At 38.8% G+C, this 24131-nt stretch overlaps 1 protein-coding gene across 3 annotated transcripts in view; it reads left to right on the forward strand.

Annotated features, from left to right (window-relative positions):
* Window positions 1–24131, forward strand: part of Mtus2 (microtubule associated scaffold protein 2) — a 394770-nt gene that overhangs the window by 220990 nt on the left and 149649 nt on the right. For all 3 annotated transcript variants that reach the window (XM_026388390.2, XM_026388389.2, XM_077795145.1), the window contains one exon: window positions 14674–14772. In XM_026388390.2, coding sequence (XP_026244175.2) covers window positions 14674–14772 — 99 coding nt within the window. The remainder of the gene's footprint in view (window positions 1–14673; window positions 14773–24131) is intronic.

Raw genomic sequence — 24131 nt, forward strand, 5'->3', positions numbered from 1 at the left:
ACATCAGAAGATGGCACATGACCTCAGAGATAGGACCCTGAAATACAGGGTCCTCTGACCTAAAAGAGCTCTGGCTACTTTGAACAGTCTGCACATCAGGGAAGATAAGTGGCATGAATTAGCATGGAGTGCCTAAGTATTCCTTATATGCAACTTACAGCAATGTGACAACACCATTCTGGGTGTCTGAGCTGGGATAATGGGATACATAGCCTTAAACAGGCCAAACTGAGATGGTGGTTCCTTGAGGAGCAGCTGTAATAACAATAATGGCCAGCGTTTATTAAGAACTTTCTATGTCCATCATCTCATTGGGTCCTCACGTATATACCCACTATTCATGGGTACTATATTAATCTTATTTTATAGATTAAGAAACTTCAGATTAAAGGATCAGGTGATTTGCCCAAGGTATCAAAACTTGGAGATTGCAGCACTGGATTTAAGTTTCAGGCATCTGACTGCAAAGTGGTATCTACCTGTACAGTGTCCTTTCCCATAGTCCGGATCAGGGGGATTCTGATGGTTTCTCAGAATTCACCCAGCAGAGCGTGAACAGATATGTAGCACTTTTATGCCTTTAACTTGGGAAAATGTGGCCCATTATAACCCCTCTTTATTTTCAATTGGCTGTAGCTTTTTTAAAAGTCACTTTGGACACATTTCTGTTTTCTAATGACTGTTTGAAAGAAGGGAACAAACTTATAAAAAAAAGTCACAGTGAATTGTTAGTTTCTATCATGTAGAATTGAATGGCAGAGGTAAGTGAGCTTTGAAATGAGACCCAGATTCTAATCACAGTTGAACCACTAATAGCTATATGACCTTGATTCAATACTTAACTTCTCTGACCCTCAGAGTCCTCATTAGAGAAAGGAGAATAACAGCAACCTCATTTAGTAGTGATTGAATATACTAGCACCATGCTTAAATCCATAGGTTCTGTCTTAGTCCCTTAGGACTGCTATCACAAATTCCATAGACTGGCTGGCTTACAAATAGCTAGCATTTATTTTTCACAGTTCTGGAGGTGGGGAAGTTCACAGTCAAGGTGCTGGAAGGCTCTAGTGAGCGTCTCCTGCTTCATTCATGGTGCCTTCTTGCTGCAGCCTCACTTGGCGGGAGGGGTGAGCAATGCTCTTGACCTATTTTATCAGGACCTAATCCTGTTCATCAATCCTGTTCACTTCCCAAAGCCCTCACCTCTTAACACCACCACCCTGAGGACGAGGTTTCAACATATGAATTGGTGAGGAGAGGAGAGATGACACCAATATTCAGATCACAGAGGGTTCTAGACAAATACTTATGATAATTAAGTTAATATTGTTAATAAGCACCTTTTTTGCATGTGTGACGCCTGGCATTATGGTAAGCACCATGAATGCACTATCCCATTTTTTTCCTCATGCACCTGTGGAGTAGCTTTGTTATTATTACCCATTTACACAGGAGAAAACAAAGGTTCAGAGAGTTTAAGCAACCTGCCTGAGATCTGACAACTAAGGACACAGCAGGGCTGAATGTCTGAGCCCTTAACCATGCACTAAACAACCTCCCATTATATTTTTTACCTATGTCCACTTCCAACTTGAAAATAACTGGTATTTAGAACCACTACTCCTATTTTATGGCGGCCACTGTCTCAATTGTCAGTTATCACTTAAATTACTATGTTCACAATTTGTTCACACTTGAAAAATATTGTAGATGAATATTGTCATGAGAAATGACCACAACAGATCAAGTTTTAAGGAATGTTGCAAAATTTTATTGCAGCCCTTATATAACTTTGCAAAACAAAGGCAGACACAAAGAACAACAAGAATAACAAATACACTTAGCCAAAACTCACAAGATAAAAAAAATCAAATGGCCAATAAATATATAAAAAGACGCTAAATAATTTTCAGGAAAATGCATTTCAAATCACAGTGAGGTACACACCTTTCAGAAAGGCAGCAATTTAAAATCTATCTTATGTGTTGGTGAAGATGGAGCAAGTGAGGAACTCTCATAATCCTAGTGGAGAATGGGAGAGTGGGATCAGACACTTTGGAAAACAGTGTGGCCTTATCTAGTAAAGTTTCATGTGAGCTGTAACTTAAGGTTTTCCTCATAGGCACATGAGAAATCCATATACATGTGTTCTTGGTGACATATATGTATCTGTTCAAAGGAGCAGTGCTCAGAATTGCTATAAGCAGAGACATAGCCAGGCCCGGTGGCACACGCCTGTAATCCCAGCGGCTCAGGAGACTGAGGCAGGAGGATCATGAATTCAAAGCCAGCCTCAGCAAGAGTGAGGTGCTAAGCAACTCAGTGAGACCCTGTCTCTAAATAAAATACAAAATAGGGCTGGTGTGTGGCTCAGTAGTTGAGTGCCCCTGAGTTCAATCCCTGGTACCACCACCTCCCCCCTAAAAAGCAGAGGTAACCTAGGTTTCTGTCAATGGTGGAACAAAGGATTGCTTTGTGCCACATCTGCATGACAGATCACTATTTGTCAGTGAGAGTGAAGTAGAGCCACAGGCAGAAAATTATGAGTGTGATGTTTAGTAAAAATTGCAAAACCAGAGGATCTTTACAGTGTGATTTTACTTCTACAGCATTTGTTAACATAAGGATATTGTGTATGGGCATAGTAAAGGTGTAAAGGAAAGCAAGCTATGATGACTAAAAGCATCTGGCAGTGGTCTACCTGATGCAAATGGAAAGTTGAATGTCAGCATGCTCCTGGCTGCCAGTGACGTTCCAATGTCTGCCCCTTCACCAGTATCATGGTGCTGGCCTTGAAGTGACTTGTCGAACTATTCAGATTAGTGATGAGGGTTACACTTCATACTAAAAGTTGGAACTTAGAATCAAAATAAAGAATTTAAGATTATATATTGAATAAATTAAAATATATTCACATTAAATAATATTTTAAGTATTATTTTATTAAGAAAATCTATATGAATACATCTAATTTGCTCTGATACAGTGCATTCCAATGAATTCATGGTGATAATGGCTGGATAAAACTATAATGCAAATGAAGAGAGAATACATTTTTGTTTTCATTTTTCTCCAATGAATATTCTTTAATAGAAAAAAAATAGAGATTTATTAACTTGATGACTGAGTCTTAACCCATTATCTTAGTTTAAACTAAAAACAACAGAAGGCAAAAATCAGTTCACCTGTTTACTTCCTAATTTTATTAGTCCTTATTCCTATTCACAGAAACCCTCAATCTCAGTTTCCCATTTATAAAAAAAAAAAGTAAAAGATATTCAGTACAATAAGTATTTCATCAAACAACAGTCTCTGGATTTTCAGAGGAATTCAGATTCATTAGAGGAAAACTGAATAAGAATATTGGCTTTATTCTGGTGACCTTGACTGTCTTGGAGGACTAGAGACAATACTGGACTCAAGAAAGAAATCCTCCAGTTGCATCCTGCACCCCTCTTGCTGACACCCTTGCTGGGGACCTGGGAAGCCTGTCCTTCCCAGAGAGACATCTGCAAACTTCACAGCTCAGCTCCAACATGGCCTTTTTCAATGAAGCCCTACCTGGCTCCTGCTTGGAGCTCCTAGAGAGAAATCTTTACCTAGACCTTGCTCTAGGCTGACACTTACTGAATGAGCTTGCCATGGCTTATTTATGGTCCTATTAATTGGTAAGTTTCTGAGTCAAGGACTTTTTCTCTTCACTTTGGAAACCCCAACAGTTAATACCATCTCAAGTATGGTATAGCCACCCAATATATTTATATTTTAAGACTGTTGATTATGACCGAGGAGAGAAGTACCAGGCAAGAAATGAAGAAGAGAAAATAAGAAGAGGTTTCAAAGTTGCCAGGATTTCTTTTAATCTTAAGATTGATTTCATTTTCCACAGTGCAGCCATCATATATATGAAAGAAGGAACACTTAGGACTTTTTAAGAACAGACTATTCCAGAAAATTAAAAAAGGATGCTGTAGCCTTTGGAGAAAAACCACAGGATGCGGACATGGGAACACTTACTTAATTCTAAGTAGACCATGTTAGGGATTTTTCATTTATATGGGGAAAATGTGAACTCCAAAAACCACAACTTTATAATGCTTTTGAATTAATTTCAAAATTAAATTGTGGGATGTGACAAATAATCCAGACCATTTCTTTTACCTTGGCTCACCTAACTCAAACTGCTACGATGAATAAAGCCCCAAATCCATTTGTATGGTTTCAAAAATACAAAGTAATTCCCCCAACTACTTATTCATGCACATATTCTCAGTACCTAATAGATCATGCAGTGTCCTGATTCCCCAGGAGAACCAGATTATTTTCTTCCCACAAATCCATCATATTCAGAGCATTACTCGTTTGGTTTCAAACAGGGTGTACAGTGATTTCTCTCTACTCACTTAGGACATGCCTGTTTATTATGACAGAGGAGAGAGATACTAGACAAGAAATAAGAAGGAGAAAATAAGAAGAGGTTTTGAATTTTCCAGGAATTCTTTTAGTCTTAAGGTTGATTTCATTTTCCACCTAGGAAAAACATATAATTAGTGATACTAACCAACTCCCTTACTTCAAATATTTTATTGTGTGGGCAGTTCCCATGCATTGTCTAAAGGTGAACATGGGCAGGTCAAACTGCATTTAGCCCACAGTGTAAAGACTTTGTAGCCCAAAGCATTGTGGCAGCGCCCAGAGTCCTCTAGGCTGGGGTCTGACGTATGCAATTGAACTTGGCGGCTGCACCGAGTTCTATAGGAGAGGTGACCCTGGTCTGAGGAAGTTACAAGAAGTGGACTAAAGGTAAGAGAGATCCAGAATGTGTATTTCACAAGATCAGACATTCTCTTCAGTGAAAAAAAGTGAGAAAGAAGGAGGAGAAAAAGAGAAGACCAAAGGCACATTGAGAGTAGATAAGAGTAAGAAGTTATTTTAGGTGACATTGAGTTCAGCTTCAGGCATATCGAGTGTGATTGAGTGCATGAGAGATACCCAAGGAGAGACAGTCATAGAGGCTGGAGCACAAATACCAGGCTTTCCATAAAACAGAACAGAGAAATCAGAGGGGAGCAACATTTCAAGAAAATTTCCTAGATGAGAGTTAGTAAGTTAAAAGGATCTACCAATGTCCAGTATAATGGGTAAAAAAGTACCCACATGAAGACACAGTGGCATGTGGGGAAAAGGAGAAGATGTCAAGCATCAGATTGGCTAAGTAGCAACTTTGGAAGTTAAAAGAGAAATATCTTCACATTTCTTAGGGAAATGATGGCCCACATTAAAATTTTGAGTTAACCCTAACCATTATATAAAGACATTCTAAGCTATGAAGTTATTACATAATTTTCTTCCCATGCACCTTTATCCAGAAACTAAAAAAGAAAAAAAAAGTGCTCTACCAAAGGAAGGAAGCAGATTAATGAAAAGAAAGACATCATGGGAGTCTAGAAAATAGGAACCCAACTTAGGGAAGAGGCAAAGGAATTTCCCAAAATGATGATGAAGATTCCAAGATATGCCACAGCCCTAGAAATAACCAGTCTAGAATAAAATGGGAAAATAAGGACTCCAGGAAAAATGACTGTAAGAAAAACAAAGTAAAACTGAGGTATATAACCTTACATGTTATAATTGTGACTGGAAAGTTGTACTCTGATGACAGTTTGGGGTAGAATTAATAATGGGTCCATAGAAAACTGAACAAACAAAAACCAAGGCAGCTGTTAAGTCCAGGAAAAACAAAAGGTCATTCAAGTAAGAAAAAATATCTCAGTGTAAATAATATTTACACAGCTGTAGTAAGGTAAACAACTAATTTTTATTTGACTAAAAAATAGGATATATCTATAATGAGATGACAAAGAGGTAGTGTATTAAGGAGCCTACAGAAAACAAAATTGTCATTTTCTGTATTGGAAAGTCCACAAAACACATCTAAGATAAGATGTCAGGAAATTGTGATATAAAAGTATTTTTTATATATCTGTGGAAAAAAAGAGCTCAAAGAGTTGAAAACAATAAGTACAAAGACATATGTAGGGATGGGACAAGATACTCCTTATTTTTATTAAAGCAATAGGGAATGATCTTTCAGAAAGGAACAGATACAGACAGTTACAGATACAGAACAGGCACAGACAGAACTATGGTGTTTTAAAAAATTAAGTTTAGAGCTCAGTGGAAGAGCACTTGCTTAGCATGCATGTGGCATTGGGTTTCATCCCTAGCAATACACACACACACACACACACACACACACACACACACACACACAGAAGACCTTCACCATCTGTGTTCACCCTCCCCTCTCCTCACACCCGCCCTCTAAAAGCTTACTCACTCGTGCCGCATCCTTCCCTTCAAACACCCTATGGAGCTGGACTCTCTTGGATTCATTGTACGTTCTCGTGTCCCTGTCGCAAGTGGGCAGACAGGCAATAGAACATATTATTCACTGAGGCCACAGTGGTGTAGTGAAATGGAGGCTAAATTTGGACAGGAAGTCATAGGTTCAGATTTTTACTTGTACTGCAACTTACATTCCTTTGGTTTTTTCATTGCAAAGTAATAATACAGGTTGAATGTCCTATACTTTATGATACTTTATGCACATAGCTTGAAAGTAGTTTTATACACTATGTTTAGGGCACCTGTGTTTTAACTGTGACCTGTTCATTTTCCACTTGTGGGGTTATGTGGGTACTTAAAAAGGTTTGTATTTTTGGAATGTTTTGGATTTTGGCTTATTGGATTAGGGATGCTCAACTTGTACCAATAATAATACCAGCAGGGGATGCAGAGGGAGTAAGTGAGATCAGACCCATAGAAGCAACTGCTACCTGGTACCTGGCATTTATAAATACTTACGATAAATATACTTCACGAAATTGTGACCTCCCTGACAGTTCATGCTTCTGTATATCATTGGGACTGTGCCTAATGGGTCCTTGGTACTTAATAAAGAATGAATCAGTGGAATTTATTGGAGAGGGAGGGAATTATAAAGCTTTTAACACTACATACATTTTAAAAAATATATACTTCTTCACTCTTTTATCCTTATCTTTCCATAGTTAGGGAATTATTTCATAGTCTTACCCCCAGAGAATAATGGGTCTCTATTGTGGGTCTCTATTTGTAGACCTTTGAGGATAGAGACTCCCTTCATCCTCTATTATATTCCCAGCTACAATGACTGTCCTGGAACAGGCGATAAATGGTTGTTGAAAGGAACCTTCAGTAGGTTAAAATCCACTCTCCTCTCAAGTACAGCCTGATAGAGTCAGGTTGTTCCCCTCAATTAACTTCCTTCCCATCTAAAATCAGGTATTTCTTGGGATGGTTTTTTAAGTTACTACTGACAGCTAAAACCCTTTCCTTCTCCTCTTGTCCTTGCACCTAATTCCATCTCTGCTTATCTTTCTCCTGTAATTTATAACTCGTTCAGGCTTCTCTTTCATTTGATATATTCTTACCAGTTAATGTTTCCTTCCTGCATTCTATTCAGTCCCTGTAAATCTTACCTGGAAGTGTCACTCCATTCAATTTATCTGGAAAGTGGCCTCAGACTCTGTGCCTCCTGGTGACCTGGTTCATGGTTTCTGTTCAGCTCCTCTCAGTCGCACTGGTGGGACGCTGACCACCTGCACTGTTGCTGCACTTCACGTGGTTCTTCTCCCTGCTCTTCCTGTTCTGTCTGCAGATTTCCTGCCCTGGGGCTGGGAGCGGGTTTGTCAGGCCAGGATATGGATCAGAATTGTCACCTTGGCTTTCCTGGGCATTTGGAGGGACCACGTAAGACGGCTGAGGGATAAAGTCCGTGGCTGTGTATTTTCTTTATCCTTTTTTGTTTCTTATCTTTTTTACTTATACTGAGATTTACTTACTGAAATTTGCCGCCTTTTGTGAATTTAAGAGCCTATAAAAATTTCCCTTTGATTTTTTGATGTGCTTTCCTTTTATTAAAAAAACACTCTTTTAACTGTTATCTTAAATCTATTTTTTTATTTTTTTTTTGTCATTTAGATGTGCCTAGTGAGGATTCCGAATTAATTGTTGTCACATGTCATTTCATCTTTTTTTAAAAAAAAAAAAAACAAAACAAAATGACAGCCTCGTCCCCAGAGTGAGCCATTACTTTTTCTCTCTCTCTCTTTTTGTTTTAAAGTTAATTTATTTATGGAATATTACTCATCATAAAAAGAGCCATCACTTTTGATTGGGCCGTTTTAGGGCCAAATTCCATTCTGAAGGCTGCCATGCAAGTTGTCTTTGCTTAAAGCATCCATAAGGAACAGGTCGTGAGTCGCTATTACAATGGCCACTTCAGAAATAAAATACAAAATGCAGCTCTAACCAGCTCTTGTCGGAACCACTCATATCATGGGGAAGGCCCTTGTCCACGGGGCAGACTGAGCTACTTAGGGATTGCCAGGCAGTGTCTTTCGCCTTAGGCTCCTTCTTGCTTTTCAATCTATCATGAAACATTTTGAGACCATTTGGGTTTGTAGTAATTTGTCTGGAGTTGGGTGCATATTATCAGTGATGATATTTCAAATTAAACTAATGGGCTTCTCCTCTGAGACTAGCCTGGGACTGACATTTCGTTCAGCTTCTATGGTTTTCTTCCCATGACAGAAACTCTAAAGGTAAGGTCTGGACTTTTTTATATGTACATCATTTTATTTGGCTCTGCATCTCTATAGATAAGTTGCATGCATGATAGTTTTGACCAACATACAACCCCGTGAGAGAGATGCACTTGAATGTATTTATTAGAGAGCTCTTTTCTCTGGCTGGCATTATATATATATGATTCAGCTCTTTTTTGGTTCCAAGTTATAGAGACCTAACTCAAACTGCCTTGGCCAAAAAGGAAACCCGGGGAAGAGGGGCCTTTGCTCACATAACTGAGCCATTCGGGAAGTCCTGCTAATGTGAGGCACTACCCAGGTCCTCAACATTCCATCTCCTGGTCCTTCTTTGCCCTCTGCTGGTTTCTTCTCAGAAAGCCCGTCCCTGCTGGGGACAAAGAAAGTTGTGATGGTTGATTCTGGGGTGTCAACTTGACTGAATTTAGGGATACCTAAATTAGTAAGACATGCTTCTGAGTGGTCTGTGAAGACGTTTCCAGAGAAGATTGGCAGTGGGTCAGCGAACTGAGCAGGAAGACCAGCCCTTAATGTGGACGGTATCATCCATTCAGCTGGGGGCTTGGAAGGAACAGGAAAGTGGAAGAAGGGTTCCTCCTTAAGGTGGGGGCAGGGATTCATTTTCTTCTGCTGCTGCCCTTGTACGTCAGACTTCAGATTCATTAGATTTTGGGATTCTAAGACTTGTGCCAGTGACTCTCCAAAGGACTGGAGGCTGCACATTGGCTTTCCTTGTTCTGAGACTTGCTTCTCTGGCTCTCTTCTCTGGCCATCATAAAACTTTTAAATTTATGTAATCATAATTATTTCCTAGTAAATAAAATTAGTTCCTAGTCAATAATTATTTCCTGGTAAATATATATACGTGTGTACATATATATGGTCTTGTTTTTATATGTAGACACATGCAACATAAGTACATAATCTTTGATTCGGTTTCTGTAAAGAACCCTGATAATACAGTGCTCAACAACAATTCCAGGTTTACCTCCCACCAGCTTAGGCATCTATCAGAAATGGTGTTCTTTTCTAGTAATTCCAGCAATATTTCCAAGGCAGAAATCATGGTTCCGGTTCAGATCTTGTTTTCATTCTCAAACTAAGACATAATATAATGCCAGAGTGATGCCGAGTTCCGATTAGGCAGGTCTGGACCACATGCCCACCTCCAGATCCAGGTGGGTCAGCCCCACTGAACCACGTGCATCAAGGAGAGGAAAAGGTGGATTCCCCAGGTCAGCATGGATACTGTTAAAAGAAGCTGGCCAGACCAGGCAAGATACGTGTAAACTGCAAGGGGAAAGAAAGTTAAAAAAAACAAACAAAAAAAAAGCTGATTAAAGTCTAAGGAAAGATTGCTATGCAAGAAATGTCAAGGAAGGTAGAAAAAGTTTCATAAATAAGTTTTCGGAACATAAGGAACTAAGACAGACCAAGCGGTTAGTGCTTTCTTCTTTTTTTTATGAGTAAAAAGAGTTTCTTCATTATTTCATTCAGTTAGATGGGGGAAGTTGTGATAGGCTGAATAATGACCCCCAAATAACTTCATGTGCTAATTGCTAGAATCTTTGAGTGTTGCAAAGGGACTTTGCAGATGAGATTAAGTTACATTATGAAACAGGAAGATTATCTAGATTAGCTCAGTGTAATCAGAAGCATCCTTTTAAGAGGGAATCAGGAGGAGTTGGAGGAGATGTGCTGATGGAAGCCGGGATTGGATGATATACTCTGAACACAGAAGAAGAAACCATGAGCCAAGGAACAAAGGAAGTCACTAGAAGCTTAAAAAAAAAAATTCTCCTCTTGAGCTTCCAGAAGGAACCAGTCCTGCTGAAGCACTGACTTTAGCCCAGTGAGAATGATCTCAGATTTATGATCCCCAGAATATAAGAGAGTAAATTTGGGGTTTTTTTGGGGGGGTGGGTTTGATTTTGCTTTTGCTTTTTGGTACCATGGATGGAATCCACTGGTGCTTAACCAGTGAGCCACATCCCTAGCCCTTTTTTTATTATATTTAGACTCAGAGTCTTTCACTGACTTGCTTTAGAACTTTGCAGGAGCTGGCTTTGAACTCACAATCCTCCTGCCTCAACCTCCCAAGCCGCTGGAATTACAGGTGTGCACCCCTGCATCCTATAATTTGGGTTGTTTATAGTCTTTCATTAGAGTAGCAATAAGAAACGAATACAGAGGTTTCCAATAAGAAAAATAAGCTGAATATGAGACTGAGCAGCAGACCAGGCAGACCCAAGAGAGGCTGAACCTTTCAGCTTAAGGGAGAAACATAGATTATGACACTGCAGGCCGGGATCTGTGATATGAAAGATGGGGCAAGGGGCAAAGGATATGAGATCCTGGAGGTCACTTAGCCCATGCCATAGAGTTGGGACTTCCTAGACCATGAGAAGCTTTGGAAAGGCTTTTGAAAATAAACACATGTAATCTGGTTAATGATTTGGGAAGATCTTTCTGACAGTGGGAAGGAGGATGAGTTAGGTAAAGATGAAGAAGGTAAAACATGAGTCAGAGAAACCACTCAGGAGATTTTTGTAGTTGTCCTAGCAAGAAACGATGAGAAGTGAGCTAGGTAAACAGTGAGAATGAATCAAGGGTCAGATTCAGGCACCACCACAGACGCAGAGGCAGGAAGACCCAGTGACTGCTTAGATGTGGGAGGATAAAGATGAGGACAAATGGTTTCTGGTGTCGGTGACTGGGGGAACAGTGGACCAGGAAAGATGACTCAGGAAGAGGGCTGAAAGGAAAAGCTGATTTGGGAGGTCCATTTGGGTCATGATGGTTTTGTCGTCTTGTAGGTTAGTGGTGATGTCTGTGTAGTGGAAACGGGTCCAGATCTCAGGGGAGATGTCTGGTCTACCCGCACTGAAAATGACAGATTTTGTAGCCACTGGTGTATATACATCAGTGGTGCAAGCAAGTTGAGTGGACAAGCTCACTCAGAAGAGGAGACAGTAGAAGGCTGGGGCAGCAGCCTGGGATACTTTTGCTCAAGGGCAGGAAAAGAAAGAAACAGAAGCAACGGAGACTGAGAGAGAATGACCAAGGACAATGGGAAAGCCATGAGACCAAGGACCACACTAGTATTACTAGACACTCAGCCCCCCATGTAAGGGTGGCTTACAGTGGACCTAGAAAACATTTAGGATGAATCTAAATTGAAGAAGGCTGCAAGAGGAAGGGACTGTCTTGACTAATGGTTTTAATTCTCTGGACCATCAAGAATCCCATAACCACACAGGCACACCCCTCCCCCTCCAGGCAGCCTGTGTCCTATAGGGAGGTTTGTTGGCAGAAGGAACATGAAACTCTCCATCAAAGCTATTCCTCTAGGATGGCTTAAACGAGACTGGTGTCTCCTGTCCTTTCATGGATCAGACAAATTATTTTCATTTAGGTTTTCATTTCTCTTTTTTTTTGTTTTTATTTCTTATTATACAAGTAATGTGTGATCATCATAAAAAAATAGAAATACTGCAGAAGCATATTGACCTAAATAGTAAAAGCCCTTCAATCCTACTGTTCAGAAGTAACCACTATTAAAAAATTTGCAGGTCTTTCAGATGACATTTTGTGTTATAAACATGGGATAATGCATTCTGTTCAACAACTAATGTTTTTGTTATTATGGCTATTTTTCCATGCCAGCATACTACAGGACTGCCTCATTATTTTTAATGGTAGTTTTAATAGTACTCCATGGTTTGGATATGCCAAAAGTTACTTAATCATTCTCCAATGTGCATTTGTAGTTATTTACAAATCTTCATTTTCGTAAGTAATGTGATCCATGTCTTTGAGTGTGGATCTTTGCACACTTATGGAAGTTTTCAAGAAGACATTGGTAGAAATAGAATTGCAAGGTCATTGGGTATATAATGAGTGCTATTTAGTGTGAAGCATAAGGCTCTATCCATCATCACACGTGGCCAGATCCTATGCTCCGGAAGCTTGCTTCCTATTGAATTGTAAGTGCCATAGTACCATTATGTATAAAAGTCCCAGAACTTCTCAAAATGGAAAAAGAAAAGAAAAGATAAAAGAAAAAGAAAGAAGAATTGCAGGGTCAAATGGTTCAATATTTAAATTTCTAATTAAGGCCATAAATTGTACTCCATGAAACCTGAATGGAAAATACTGAAAGGCTAAATAAATATTCATGTTCTTTTTTTAGGAAGCATGTTTGGTGGATATCTGGCCTTTAACATATCTCCCTTCTCAGTTCTCAGGAATCATGATATCCTTCCACATTTGTTGATACCTAAAATCAAAGCAGAGGGACGCAGAGATGGGTGATGTTAGCCCCATGTGGGATATCCTCATGTGTGCCTGGGACCTCTGAGGAGTGGAGAAGTGAAATACCAACCTTCCAGAGCCCTACAATAAGTAAATTACAGATTGCCATAGAAATCTGTAATAGTGCTTTTAAATCTGTAAAGGGGAAAATTGACATATTTCAACATGAAAATTTTAAACTACAGATACTATAAATATGTTTTAAAAACTGAAAAGCAGAAAATGTTATCTATGAAATAATAAAGGATTGCTACCTAGAATAAATGAAGAGTTCTTACATATTAATAAGAAAATGGGCAAAGTAGTTATTAAAAAAAGCTGTGTGTAATTAGGTGATTTTCAAATGAAGAAATGCATATGACCAATATGTGAAGATTCTTGGTTTGTGGCAAAAGTAGATTTAGACTTCAATATTGGTGAGGCATGGGGTATGTTGTCAGAAGAGTCGTTCTTACACATTGCCATTTGGAAGTATGTATTAGTGCATCCTTTGGGTGGAAAGTTGTGCTGTCTAGCACATTGCAAAGGAGTAGACCCATAATCCAGCAAAATTGTGTCTGTGAATTTATCCACTAAAGAAATTGGCGCACATGTACAAAGAGATTAGCAGAATGCTTCCTGTAGCACATTTAGTTATTTTGATAGGTAAAACCTATAAACGATCTACACATTCATCCAGGGGAGGGTGGTAAAATGAATATGATGTGGCACTTCAAAAAGATCTGTAAATAGACTGATGTAAAATATCTTCCACAAATGTGATTGGTTTAAAAGAAATTTGTGTTTGATTAATTTATTTAGCCAGTAGCTGTGTTTGTAAGAATTTATGAATACTTATTAAAAGTTCAGGGGAAATAAACACCAAATTGCTAGCATTCATTACTCTGGAAAGGACAATTTGGATGTTGGGTTTGGGAGACATTCCCATTCTGTGTCTGACACCATCCCAAATTTTGTATTCAGAATGATAGTGGTGAAGCAGAGGCAGGTCTGGGGACACTTACGTCTGTGATTTTGCTAATTTTCCATCCTGTTCTTTGATTTTGCAATGAAAGTGACATGAAGGCAAGTGTCATGGCCACCACACAAGGGAGAAGCCACCTTGTGTCACGTCAGCCCCTGACATGATTTGAGGCACATCCACCTGCTGTTCCCAGATACCACCTGTGCTCAGGTTCCACGAAGTCTCAACTGCCCCTAAGAGCTAGAAGGCTCTCTGGGTCACCTCTGTGGACCAGCTGCATGGAAATTAATTAGAGGCAGACTGTGTCCCCTGGGGCCGGGCTCCGGAGGATGCTGAAATCATTAGCAGTGATATTTAGCTACAGCTTCCTTTCCTGTCTTCTGAAAAATTGTTTCAGCCGAGAGGCCAGCAGACCAAGTTGTTGGCTAAGGACAGTAAAATTTTAATTTCCAGATACTTTGTGAGGGTCACTGAGGTGACAGTGACCTCAGAGAAGGGGGCATTTTTCATCAAACCAGAGAGAGCAGTATGATCCTTCCCCTGACCACTCAAAACTAAATTCCCTTCGCTATAAACACATATGTCATCCCTCCAAACCAGGGGGCAGTGACCATAGCAACAAATCATCCACATATTTTGTTATTATTGTTCTGTTAAACTGCCCTTTGCAAAATGCATGCTCCCTGACCATTGAATTGTAACTAGCTTTTCCTTTCTATTTCTCTTCTCAAAACATATATGCAGGAGCAAAGAAAGAAGCACAAAAAGATCAAGATGCCAATAAACCTACTGTTTCATCTCCTAAGAGAACAGCAGCTTCTACCACCAAGCTTCATTCACCAGGTATTTAAGAGGTGTGACCTGTGTTATTTGGGGAGGAAACTTGGAGTCAGTTTGACTCAAATGCTCCTGACAGAGCAATGCCATCCTGTGTGTTAGTGGTGATTGTCCAGGGGTGGACGTACATAGGCTGATGTTGTCTGACTCCAGTTACAACGAGCCAGTCGCCGGCATCATCTTCACCTTCAAAAACAGTATGTGATGATGTGTTTAGGTGGGAGGATTTCTTTGTGTAGTTGCATGGGCTATTCCAACAGCATGTAGCACTAATTTATAATTGGAAATCGACATCAAAGATCTCACCTTGAGAAATATTTTTTTCCTAAAACAGAGAAAAACAGAAACAATAGATAACAAATGATGGCTATCTTGTCAGGGAGGAAAACAGCTGTTTACATTCAGATCTGAATAGGTTGTGTAAGATCCCTTGAAATAAGTTGAAACTTAATTTTGAACGTTCATATGATGCGGCACTAACTCCTCTGTAGAACAGTCTGCAATATAATTTTAATGTATTTTTTACCAGAAAATAGTGACTATAACAGTAGCTTATTTAATCTATTATTAAATGTCAGGTACTATCCTAAACTCTTTAAATGGATTAACTTATTTAATGTCCCAGTAACGCCATGAAACATGTACCATTATTGTCCCTCCCTTTACATGTGACAAAACTGAGGTCCAGAGATTTTAACTAATTTCCCTAATGTCCCAGCAATAAAGACATAGGAATGCAGCCTTGCGGTGCTAATCAGCTTTTCATCACTGTGATAAACACCTGAGAAAAACAACTTAAAGGAAGAAAGACGTATTTCAATTTGCTGTTTTAGAGGCTTCAGTCCATGGTTAGCTGGCTCCAAGGCACCACATGACAGAAGGGCAGGGCAGAAGAAAACGGCTCACCTATGACACCTTATGACAGCTGGGGAACAGAGAGAGGTGGGGAATGGAGACAAGATCCAGTCCCCAAGGGCACACCCCCAAGGACCCTACTCCCGTCAACTAAGCTTTGCCTCCCACAGTTTCCCCACCTCCCAATAATCCCTTCAGCTTCAAATGCCTCAGTGGATTAATCCACTAAGTCAGAGCCCTTAGGATTTAACCACCACAAAAGCCCCACCTCTGAACATGGCTGTCCTGGGAATGGAGCTTCCAACACATGAGCCCTTGCGGAACATTCCAGAACCAAGCCATAACTTGGTCTCAGCCCAGGCATTCTGAATCCCAAACTTGCATCCTTAGTTACTGTACCATTTGCCAGAAAGCTGAAGAATACAGGACTTATTCCAGTTGTGGTTGATTAAAATGTACAAGAAATAGACCAAAGGCACATTAGTGAGGGTCCAGAGACATAGCTTGGTGCCTGAACAGGGTGAGAAATCAGATCCATGACCCCACATAGAATTTCTGAAGGGCAGCACCCTTGCTGGATGAACTAGGGAGAAAAAGAAAGCTCACCCTGCAGGAAACTGGCCTAACGCAGTTCTGGCTCTGACAGAAGGGTAAGGACAGCAAAGCCCTCCCTGAGGACTCCCTAACCACCAGTGTGTTAGTCAGCTTTTTTGCTGCTGTGACTAAAAGGACCCAACCAGAACAACTGTAGAGGAGGAGAAGTTTGAGGGCTCACTGTTTCAGAGGTCTCAGTCCATGAAGGCCGCTCCATCCCTCAGGGCTCATGGTGAGGCTGAACATCATGGCGGATTATGAGGCAGAGGGAAGCAGCTCACATGATGATCACAGAAGAAAGAGAGACTCCACTCTCCAGATACAAAATATATACCCCAAAGCCGCGCCCCCAATGCCCACCTCCTCCAGCCACTCCCCACCTGCCTTCAGTTACCACTCAGTCAACTCCATCAGGGGAGTAATTCACTGATTGATTTAAGGCTGCCACAACCCAATCATTTCTTCTCGGAACCTTCTTGCACTGTCTCACACATGAGTTTTGGGGGCCATCTCACATCCAAACTATCACAGCAAGTCTATCCTACTGCAATTTAAAACCTGGAATCCCTGCTCCCACTGTGCTCTGAAGATTCCATTTAAAAAGCTGTAGTCCTGTGTCCACATAGCAAAATAAAATAGGAAATGAATACACACTCGAGGAGACAACCATCACGAGTAAGGTTTTTATATTCAACGGGAGAGAGTGAAGGTATTATGTCATCTTAGACTTTGTTAAGTTCAAATATTTATGTTAACATTTCTAGGATAAACAAAAGTGTGTATAATTCTGAACAAGTACAGGAGAAAAAGTTAAAATAAAAAGTAAAAATATTAATATGACTTTGGGGAATTAATACAAATGGAGAAAAGAAAAGGAAGAGGAAAAAAGAAGGAAGGGAGAGAGAGATAAGAAAAACTAAAAGAATCAAATAATACATCACAAAACAACTCAAATATGTCATAATGAATGCACAGGAACTAAACTCTAGACCCATTAAAGACCGATAGAGTAGAGGAAGAGATTGGGGGGAGGGAAAGGGGATTGGAATGGATCAAATCATGTCATATGTATATATGAATATGTCAAAATTAACCCCACTATTATGCATAGTTCTAATGCACTAATAAAAACACTAAAAAGAGCGAAGGAAAAAAGATTTAGATTCCCAGTCTGCATTCATTTATAAAACAACCAAAAGGTATTTAAGTGGATAGTATATGCTGTAAAATCTATTTTTGAACTATTTCCAAAAATTTGGACTATTTCCAAAATACATACCTAAAATATATGAATATTAAAAAGTTGAAATTATGGAAATATTAGTATCAAGAAAATACTAAAAACATCTGTGGTGCTATAGTTTGGAAACATTTTTATTATAATTAACAAATACTAAACTGTCCATGTGTAAAACATGCAATTTGATAAATTTTGACATGTGAAATCATTATATCAATCAAGATAATATATACATCCCTCATCCTCCAAATTTCATGGTGCCTACTGGAAATCCCTCCTGCTTAGCCTTCCACGGTTCCATCCCAATCCCCAATCACTGATCTGCTCTGTCACTATAATTTTTATTTTCTAAAGTTTTGTATAAATGGAATCATATCATACGTATGTTATTTTACCAACTTTTTTCACTCACCATAACTATTTTAAAATCCAACTTTGTAATAACAGTCCATGCCTTTTTATTGGAATTTTATTGGAATAGAATTGTGTGGCTACCACAATTTACCTATCTTCCTGTTGATGGCCATTTGGGAACTTTTTTCTTTTCCTTTTATAAGTGAAGCTACTATCACATTTGTACAAGTCTTGTTATGAATTCCTGATTTAATTTCTCTTGAGCAAATGGTAGCTTAGATGTTTAACTTCTTTAAAAGGTGCTGAATAGTTTTCCATAGTAGTTTCCCTTTTCACATTCTCAACAGTGATCTATGAGATTTGCAGTTCCTCCACATTCTTCCCAGAACTGCGTATGGTCAGTGTTTTTAATTGTTGGCATCTCATAGATGTGTCATGGTATCTCATCGTGGTTTTAATTTGCATTTTCCTAATAACTGATAACTTTATTATGTTGTATGTGGCTTGTTTTGCCTTCTTCTAACGGGATCTTTTGCAAGTTGATGTTCTGAATTTTAATGAAGCTGAATTCTTTTTTTTCTTTTATGCACCTTGATTTTTGCTTTATCTGAAAAATATTTGCATAATTCAAAGTCACAAAGGTTTTCTCCTTCATTTTCTTCTAAAAGATCTAAAGATATAAGTTTCATATTTAAGTCTATGATCCATTTGAATTGACTTTTGTACATAGAGTGAGATGGGTTTTGAATTTTTTTCTTGCATGAGGATATGCAACTAAGTAACTTCTGTTTTTATCTTTATGATTTCTTTTTTCTCTGCTTAGACTGGGCTTAACTGCTGATGTACTTAATTTTCTAATATGCGTGTTTAGTATAATAAATTCCCTCTATGGACTGTAATTGAACGCAATTTACAGCTTTTGATATGTTGGGTTTCAATCTTTCTTGAGTTCAAGATATTTTCAAATTTCCTTTTTTTGTTTCTCCTTTTGCATAAGATTATTTAGAAGTGTGACTTTTTGTTGTTGTTTGCCAGTGTTTGGGAACTTTCAATAAATCTTTCTCTTATTTATTTCAATTTATAATTCCATGTGGCTGGAGGACATCCTTTGGAAGATAAAATAAAGCCCTGTCTCTCTACTTACCTCTGATACCAAATGTGTGGCATTTTCACACTAAGAAATTCTCCCGATTCTCTGTGAATACCAGCTGGATTTCTTGCAATTTATTTCAGTTCTGACACTAACTACCCATAGTTTAGCACAAACCCCACAGGTGAAGGACTCAATGTCACAAGACTTCCCCCTACCTCAAACGCCACAACTAGTTGGCGCTGTACTTCTGTCCAATCCGGCTACAAATTAGAGGAACCCACAACCCTGCCTTGGATTCTGTAATCTGCTATAACAGCTCATAGAATGCAGGGAAACACTTTACTTACATTTACCAGTTTACTGTAAAGGACATGCCAAGGACTACAGGAACATATCCAGATGAAGACATACATAGGAAAAGTCCAGAAAGTTCCCAAGCATAGGAGCTTCGGGCCCCTTGGTGGGGGTGTGCCACATGGGTATGTTTGCCCATCCCAGAAGCTCTCCAAACCTTGCAGTTTAGAGATTTTTATATCAGCTTTATCATAAGCTTATATAAAAGGGGCTGGATCTGAACATTCACACTTCTAATCACGACTAGGTCTTTCTAGTGACCAGCCCTATCCCGAAGCTATTCACAATCCAATCCACTGAGTCTCCTCATTAAAATGAGAAATGCTCCCAGAACATTGCAAGGGATTGAAAAGCTGTGTGTCAGGAATTGGGGTCAAAGACCAAATATTAGAACAAAGGATGTACCTAGCACGTAATCACTCAGGAAATTACAAAAATTTTAGGGTTTCTGTGTCAGGAATTATGGGCAGAAACCAAGTATACACTTCTTGGTGACTTGAAACCTTTTAAAATTTATTGAGATTTGTTTCAGGACCCACAGCAATGTTTATCTTAGTAAAGGATTCTTGCCTACTTAGAGAAAATGTCTATCCTGCTTTTTCTATGTAAACTTTTCTACAAATATCATAAGCTAATTTGATTGATAGCATTGTTCAAGTATTCTGTACTCTTCCTGGTTTTATGTCTCCATCTTCTATCAGTAGTTAAGGAAAGCTTTGAAATCTAAAACTATAATTGTAGATTTGTCTTTGTCTACTTTCAACTCAGTCAGCATTTGCTCCATGTATATGTATGTATGTAAATATATAGAGAGAACATATATGTCATATTTATACATATATCCATATACATTATAAACTCATATTACATTGTGATTATTGTTGACTATCAGCACTCAGTTTTCATTTAAAGATATTTAAACAAGAAAAAAATATATTTTCTCTTTTAGTTTCCGTTTCTGGTATTCTTTATTCCTGTAGAGATCCAGATTTTCATCTGTAAAACTTCCTTTAAAGTTTTGTACAGTAGAGATTTGATTGTGATTAAGTCTTTCAATTTTTGTTCACCTTCATTTTAATACACATTTTTACTTTCTTCAGAATTCAAGTTCTAAAGTCAAGTTTTAAAAAAAAAGTCAAGATATTTTTCCACTGACTTCTTGTTTAACTGCTTTCCAGTGAAAAGTCTTTTATATTTATCTTTGTTCCTTTATGCATAATGGGTATCCTCCCTCCAGCAGCTTTAAAAATATTCTATCCCTGATTTTGAACAATTTGATTATAATATGCCTTGGTATAATTTTCTTCCTTTTTTGTGCTTGAGATTCCTGGACCTATTTTTATCAAATTTGGAGTATATTTGCCTTTGTTTTTCAATCATTTTTCAAAAAATTTCAATCCTTGTCCCTTATCCTCAAGTGCTCCAATTAAACATGTATTAGGCCACTTGAACTTATCCCACGTCTCCTAGCCAACTCATACTCTGTTCATTTCTTGAGATTTTTTTTTTCCTGTGTATCTTATTTTGGATAGTTTCTCTTGTGATCTTTTCACTGATCTTTCCTTTCTTTTTAAAATTCTTTTAAAATCGCATCCACTTACTAACTTACAGTTCTGTCAATCAGAAATCCAGGCGTGGCTTAACCAAGTTCTCTGCTCAGAGTATCACAACACTGAAATCAAGATGGTAGCCAGGCTGAGTTTTTTGACTGAAGATTCTGGAAAACAGTCTGCTTCCAAACTCATTCAGGTTGTTGGTAGAACCCAGTTAATTATAGTCATAGGCCTGCGATTCCTGTTTCTTTGCTGGAAGTCAGTCAGGGACCTCCACCAGCTTATGTGGCTACCTATATTTCTTGCCATGTGATGCCCTCCGTCTTTGAAGCAGTGATTATGTACTGAATCCTTCTCAAGTTTCAGATCCCTGAGCTTCAGATCTCTGAACTTGACCATGTAGAAAACTTTGCTTTTATCAAGTTTACCTGCTTAAGTCAGCTTCACTCAATAAAACATAAATAATAATACGTCTTGATATATTTATTTATAATACATCATAATCACAAGAGTGAGATCTCATCCTATTCGGTTTCCACTAGCACTCAGGCCATTATGCAGGTGTCTTAGCTTGAGCTGCTCTAGACTATTAAGTCATCGACTTTGTGGCTTAGACATGATAAACTCACTTCTCATAGCTCTGGAGTCTAGGAAATCCAAGGTCAAGGTGCTGGCTGATTTGATCCCTGATAAAAGCCCTCTTCCTCCCTAGCAAGTGAAAGTCTTCTGGCTCTGTCTTTACATGGGGAGGGAAGAGATCATTCTCCTTTCTGCCTCTTCTTACGATAACACTAGTTCCATTCAGGAGGACTCCATAGACCACCTCTTAAAGGCACCTTCCAAATGCCATCACTTTGAGGATTAGGGCCTTAATATGGAAATTCCAAGGTGACACAAACGTTCAATCTATAGCAGCAGGATATTCACATGTAGGAGCAATATTTTGAAAAATCTCAGTTTAGGATCTCTCCTGTCATATATGGAGTCCAAGCTGCCCCTGGAGAATGGTCAATGTGGAAATGCTACCTAGCCAGGTGGAGAGATCTGGGAGATATAATTTTTCTATTCCTAAGCTCAAAAAATTGCTCCTTGCTTCTTTCTTTACTCTTTTTCTTGGGGGGGAGGGGGTACCAGGGATTGAACTCAGAGGCATTGGACCACTGAACTAATCCCCAGCCCTATTTTGTATTTTATTTAGAGACAGGGTCTCACTGGGTTGCTTAGCACCTCATTTTTACTGAGGCTGGTTTTGAACTTGTGATCCTCCTGCCTCAGCCTCCCAAGCTTCTGGGATTACCCTTTACTCCTTTCTGATAATATCTCTTCTTTCTTTACATTACTGAATATCAAGGATCAACTGAAACCCTTAGTACCTACATTAGGTCTTTGAGCCTTCAAATGACATCAAGCTAGGGGAAGATTTCTGGGTGGTGAATTTAAGGAGTTCTCTCTCCTGCTGATCCGTAAATTGAATGAGGGAAAGGGCTATATTTTCTGTCATCTCTTCCATCCCTAAAACAAAACAAGCTAGAATAAACTTCCCCTGACCCTCATATTGCTAATACTTTTCTCTCCCCATTTGTATGGCTTATGAAAGAATTGTTCATGCTCCTCATCTGTGTCCCTTTACTTGTGAGTTAATCAGATATTTTTATCACTATAATAAAATACCTGAGATAACCAACTTATAAAGAAAAAAGGCTCATGGTTTCTGAGATTCCAGTGCATGATTAGCCTCACTGTTTGGGGCCTGTGGCAAAGCAGAGCATCATGGCAGGAGTGTGTGGTAGAGCAAAACCACTGACATCACAAGCCAGGGAGCAAAAGAGGAAGAGGAAGTCCCCAGGATCCCACTATCCCTTTCATGGGCATGCTCCCAGTGACATAAAGTGATTGAACTGGCTCAAAATCCTGGTTCAGTGGCCAACATGATCTGTGACCTTGGGAAAATTGCATAATTTCTCTGAGCCTCAGTTTCTTCTTCTCTAAAGTGGGAATAATATTTATACCACAGTGTCAAGCTAAAGATGAGTGAAAATTTTGGATTAAATGGCAGTAAAATATCCCTGTCTTCAAATAGGTCTATGAAAATATCCTTAGCAAGTCTTTTTTATTAGGTAAATTATCATTCAAATATCATAAAGTTCACCCTTGATGTTTACAATTCAGTGGGTTTTAGTATATTCACAAGATTATGTAATGATCGTCTTCAATTCCAAAAATTTTCATCACCCCAAAGAAAAATTTTGTTCTCATAATCAATCATTCTCATACACCATCCCCTGACAGCCACTTATCTGCTCTCTGCTTTATGGATGTAACTACCCTAGATGTTTCATATAAATGGAATCATTCCATATGTGGCCTCTATTATCTGCTTTTTTCAGTTAGCATTAAGTTTTCAAGGATCAACCATGTCATCACATGAATCATCCCTTTTTATGTCTGAATAATATTCCACTGAATGGACATACCAAATTTTGTTTATCTATGCATCACTTAGTATTTTGGGGTTTTTGACATTCTGGCTACTCTTTTTAATGCTGTCATGAACATTTAAGTCACTTATCTTTTCCTAACAGTAGTGTCTAATCTATTATTAATTTCATCTGGTTTATTTTTCATCTCAGACATTGGGGGATGTATCTCTAGAATTTTTATTTAGGTCTTCTTCATCTTCTTTGTCTCTACATAATATATCGAGCCATCCCTGTATTTCTTAAGCATATAAATATAACCACAATAATTGTTTTAATATCCTTATCTAGAAATTCCATTCCCTGTGTCATTGATCAGTTTAAATGGTTTGCAATTTTCATTATGGTTTGTATGCCCCTGCTTTTTTGCATGCCTGATAAATCTTTAGATGCCAAACATAGTGAATTTTTCCTCTTTGTGTGCTACATATATTTTTATTTCCATTTTTAAACTTTTTCTTGGATAAAATTGCATTTCCTTTAAAAAAAAAAAAGTTGGATCAATTTGGTTCTTGCATTGCAGCTTCTGTAGGTACAGACTAGTCGTAGTTTCAGGATTTTACCGTACTATGAGGCAAAAGCCCTCGGAGCACTGTCCTTGGTGCCCATGAACATGAGCTGTTGTACTCTGGCTGGTGAAAACGCGGTCTGTGTCTGACCTCTGTGAACTCTAAGGATGTTCCTCTTGTCCTTGACCCGGGTCTTTCCCCAGCCTCGGGTACTTTCTTCACGTTTCTCTCTCTGTGGAGCTCTGCCCTCTCTTTTCTTAACTCACGGATGTCCCTAGCTCCACTTAGGTCCCCTGATTCCCTGCACCACAGAGTTGATGGTAGCCTTCTCCCCTT

This window comes from Urocitellus parryii, chromosome 2, assembly GCF_045843805.1.
Source record: "Urocitellus parryii isolate mUroPar1 chromosome 2, mUroPar1.hap1, whole genome shotgun sequence".
Lineage (NCBI taxonomy): Eukaryota > Metazoa > Chordata > Mammalia > Rodentia > Sciuridae > Urocitellus > Urocitellus parryii.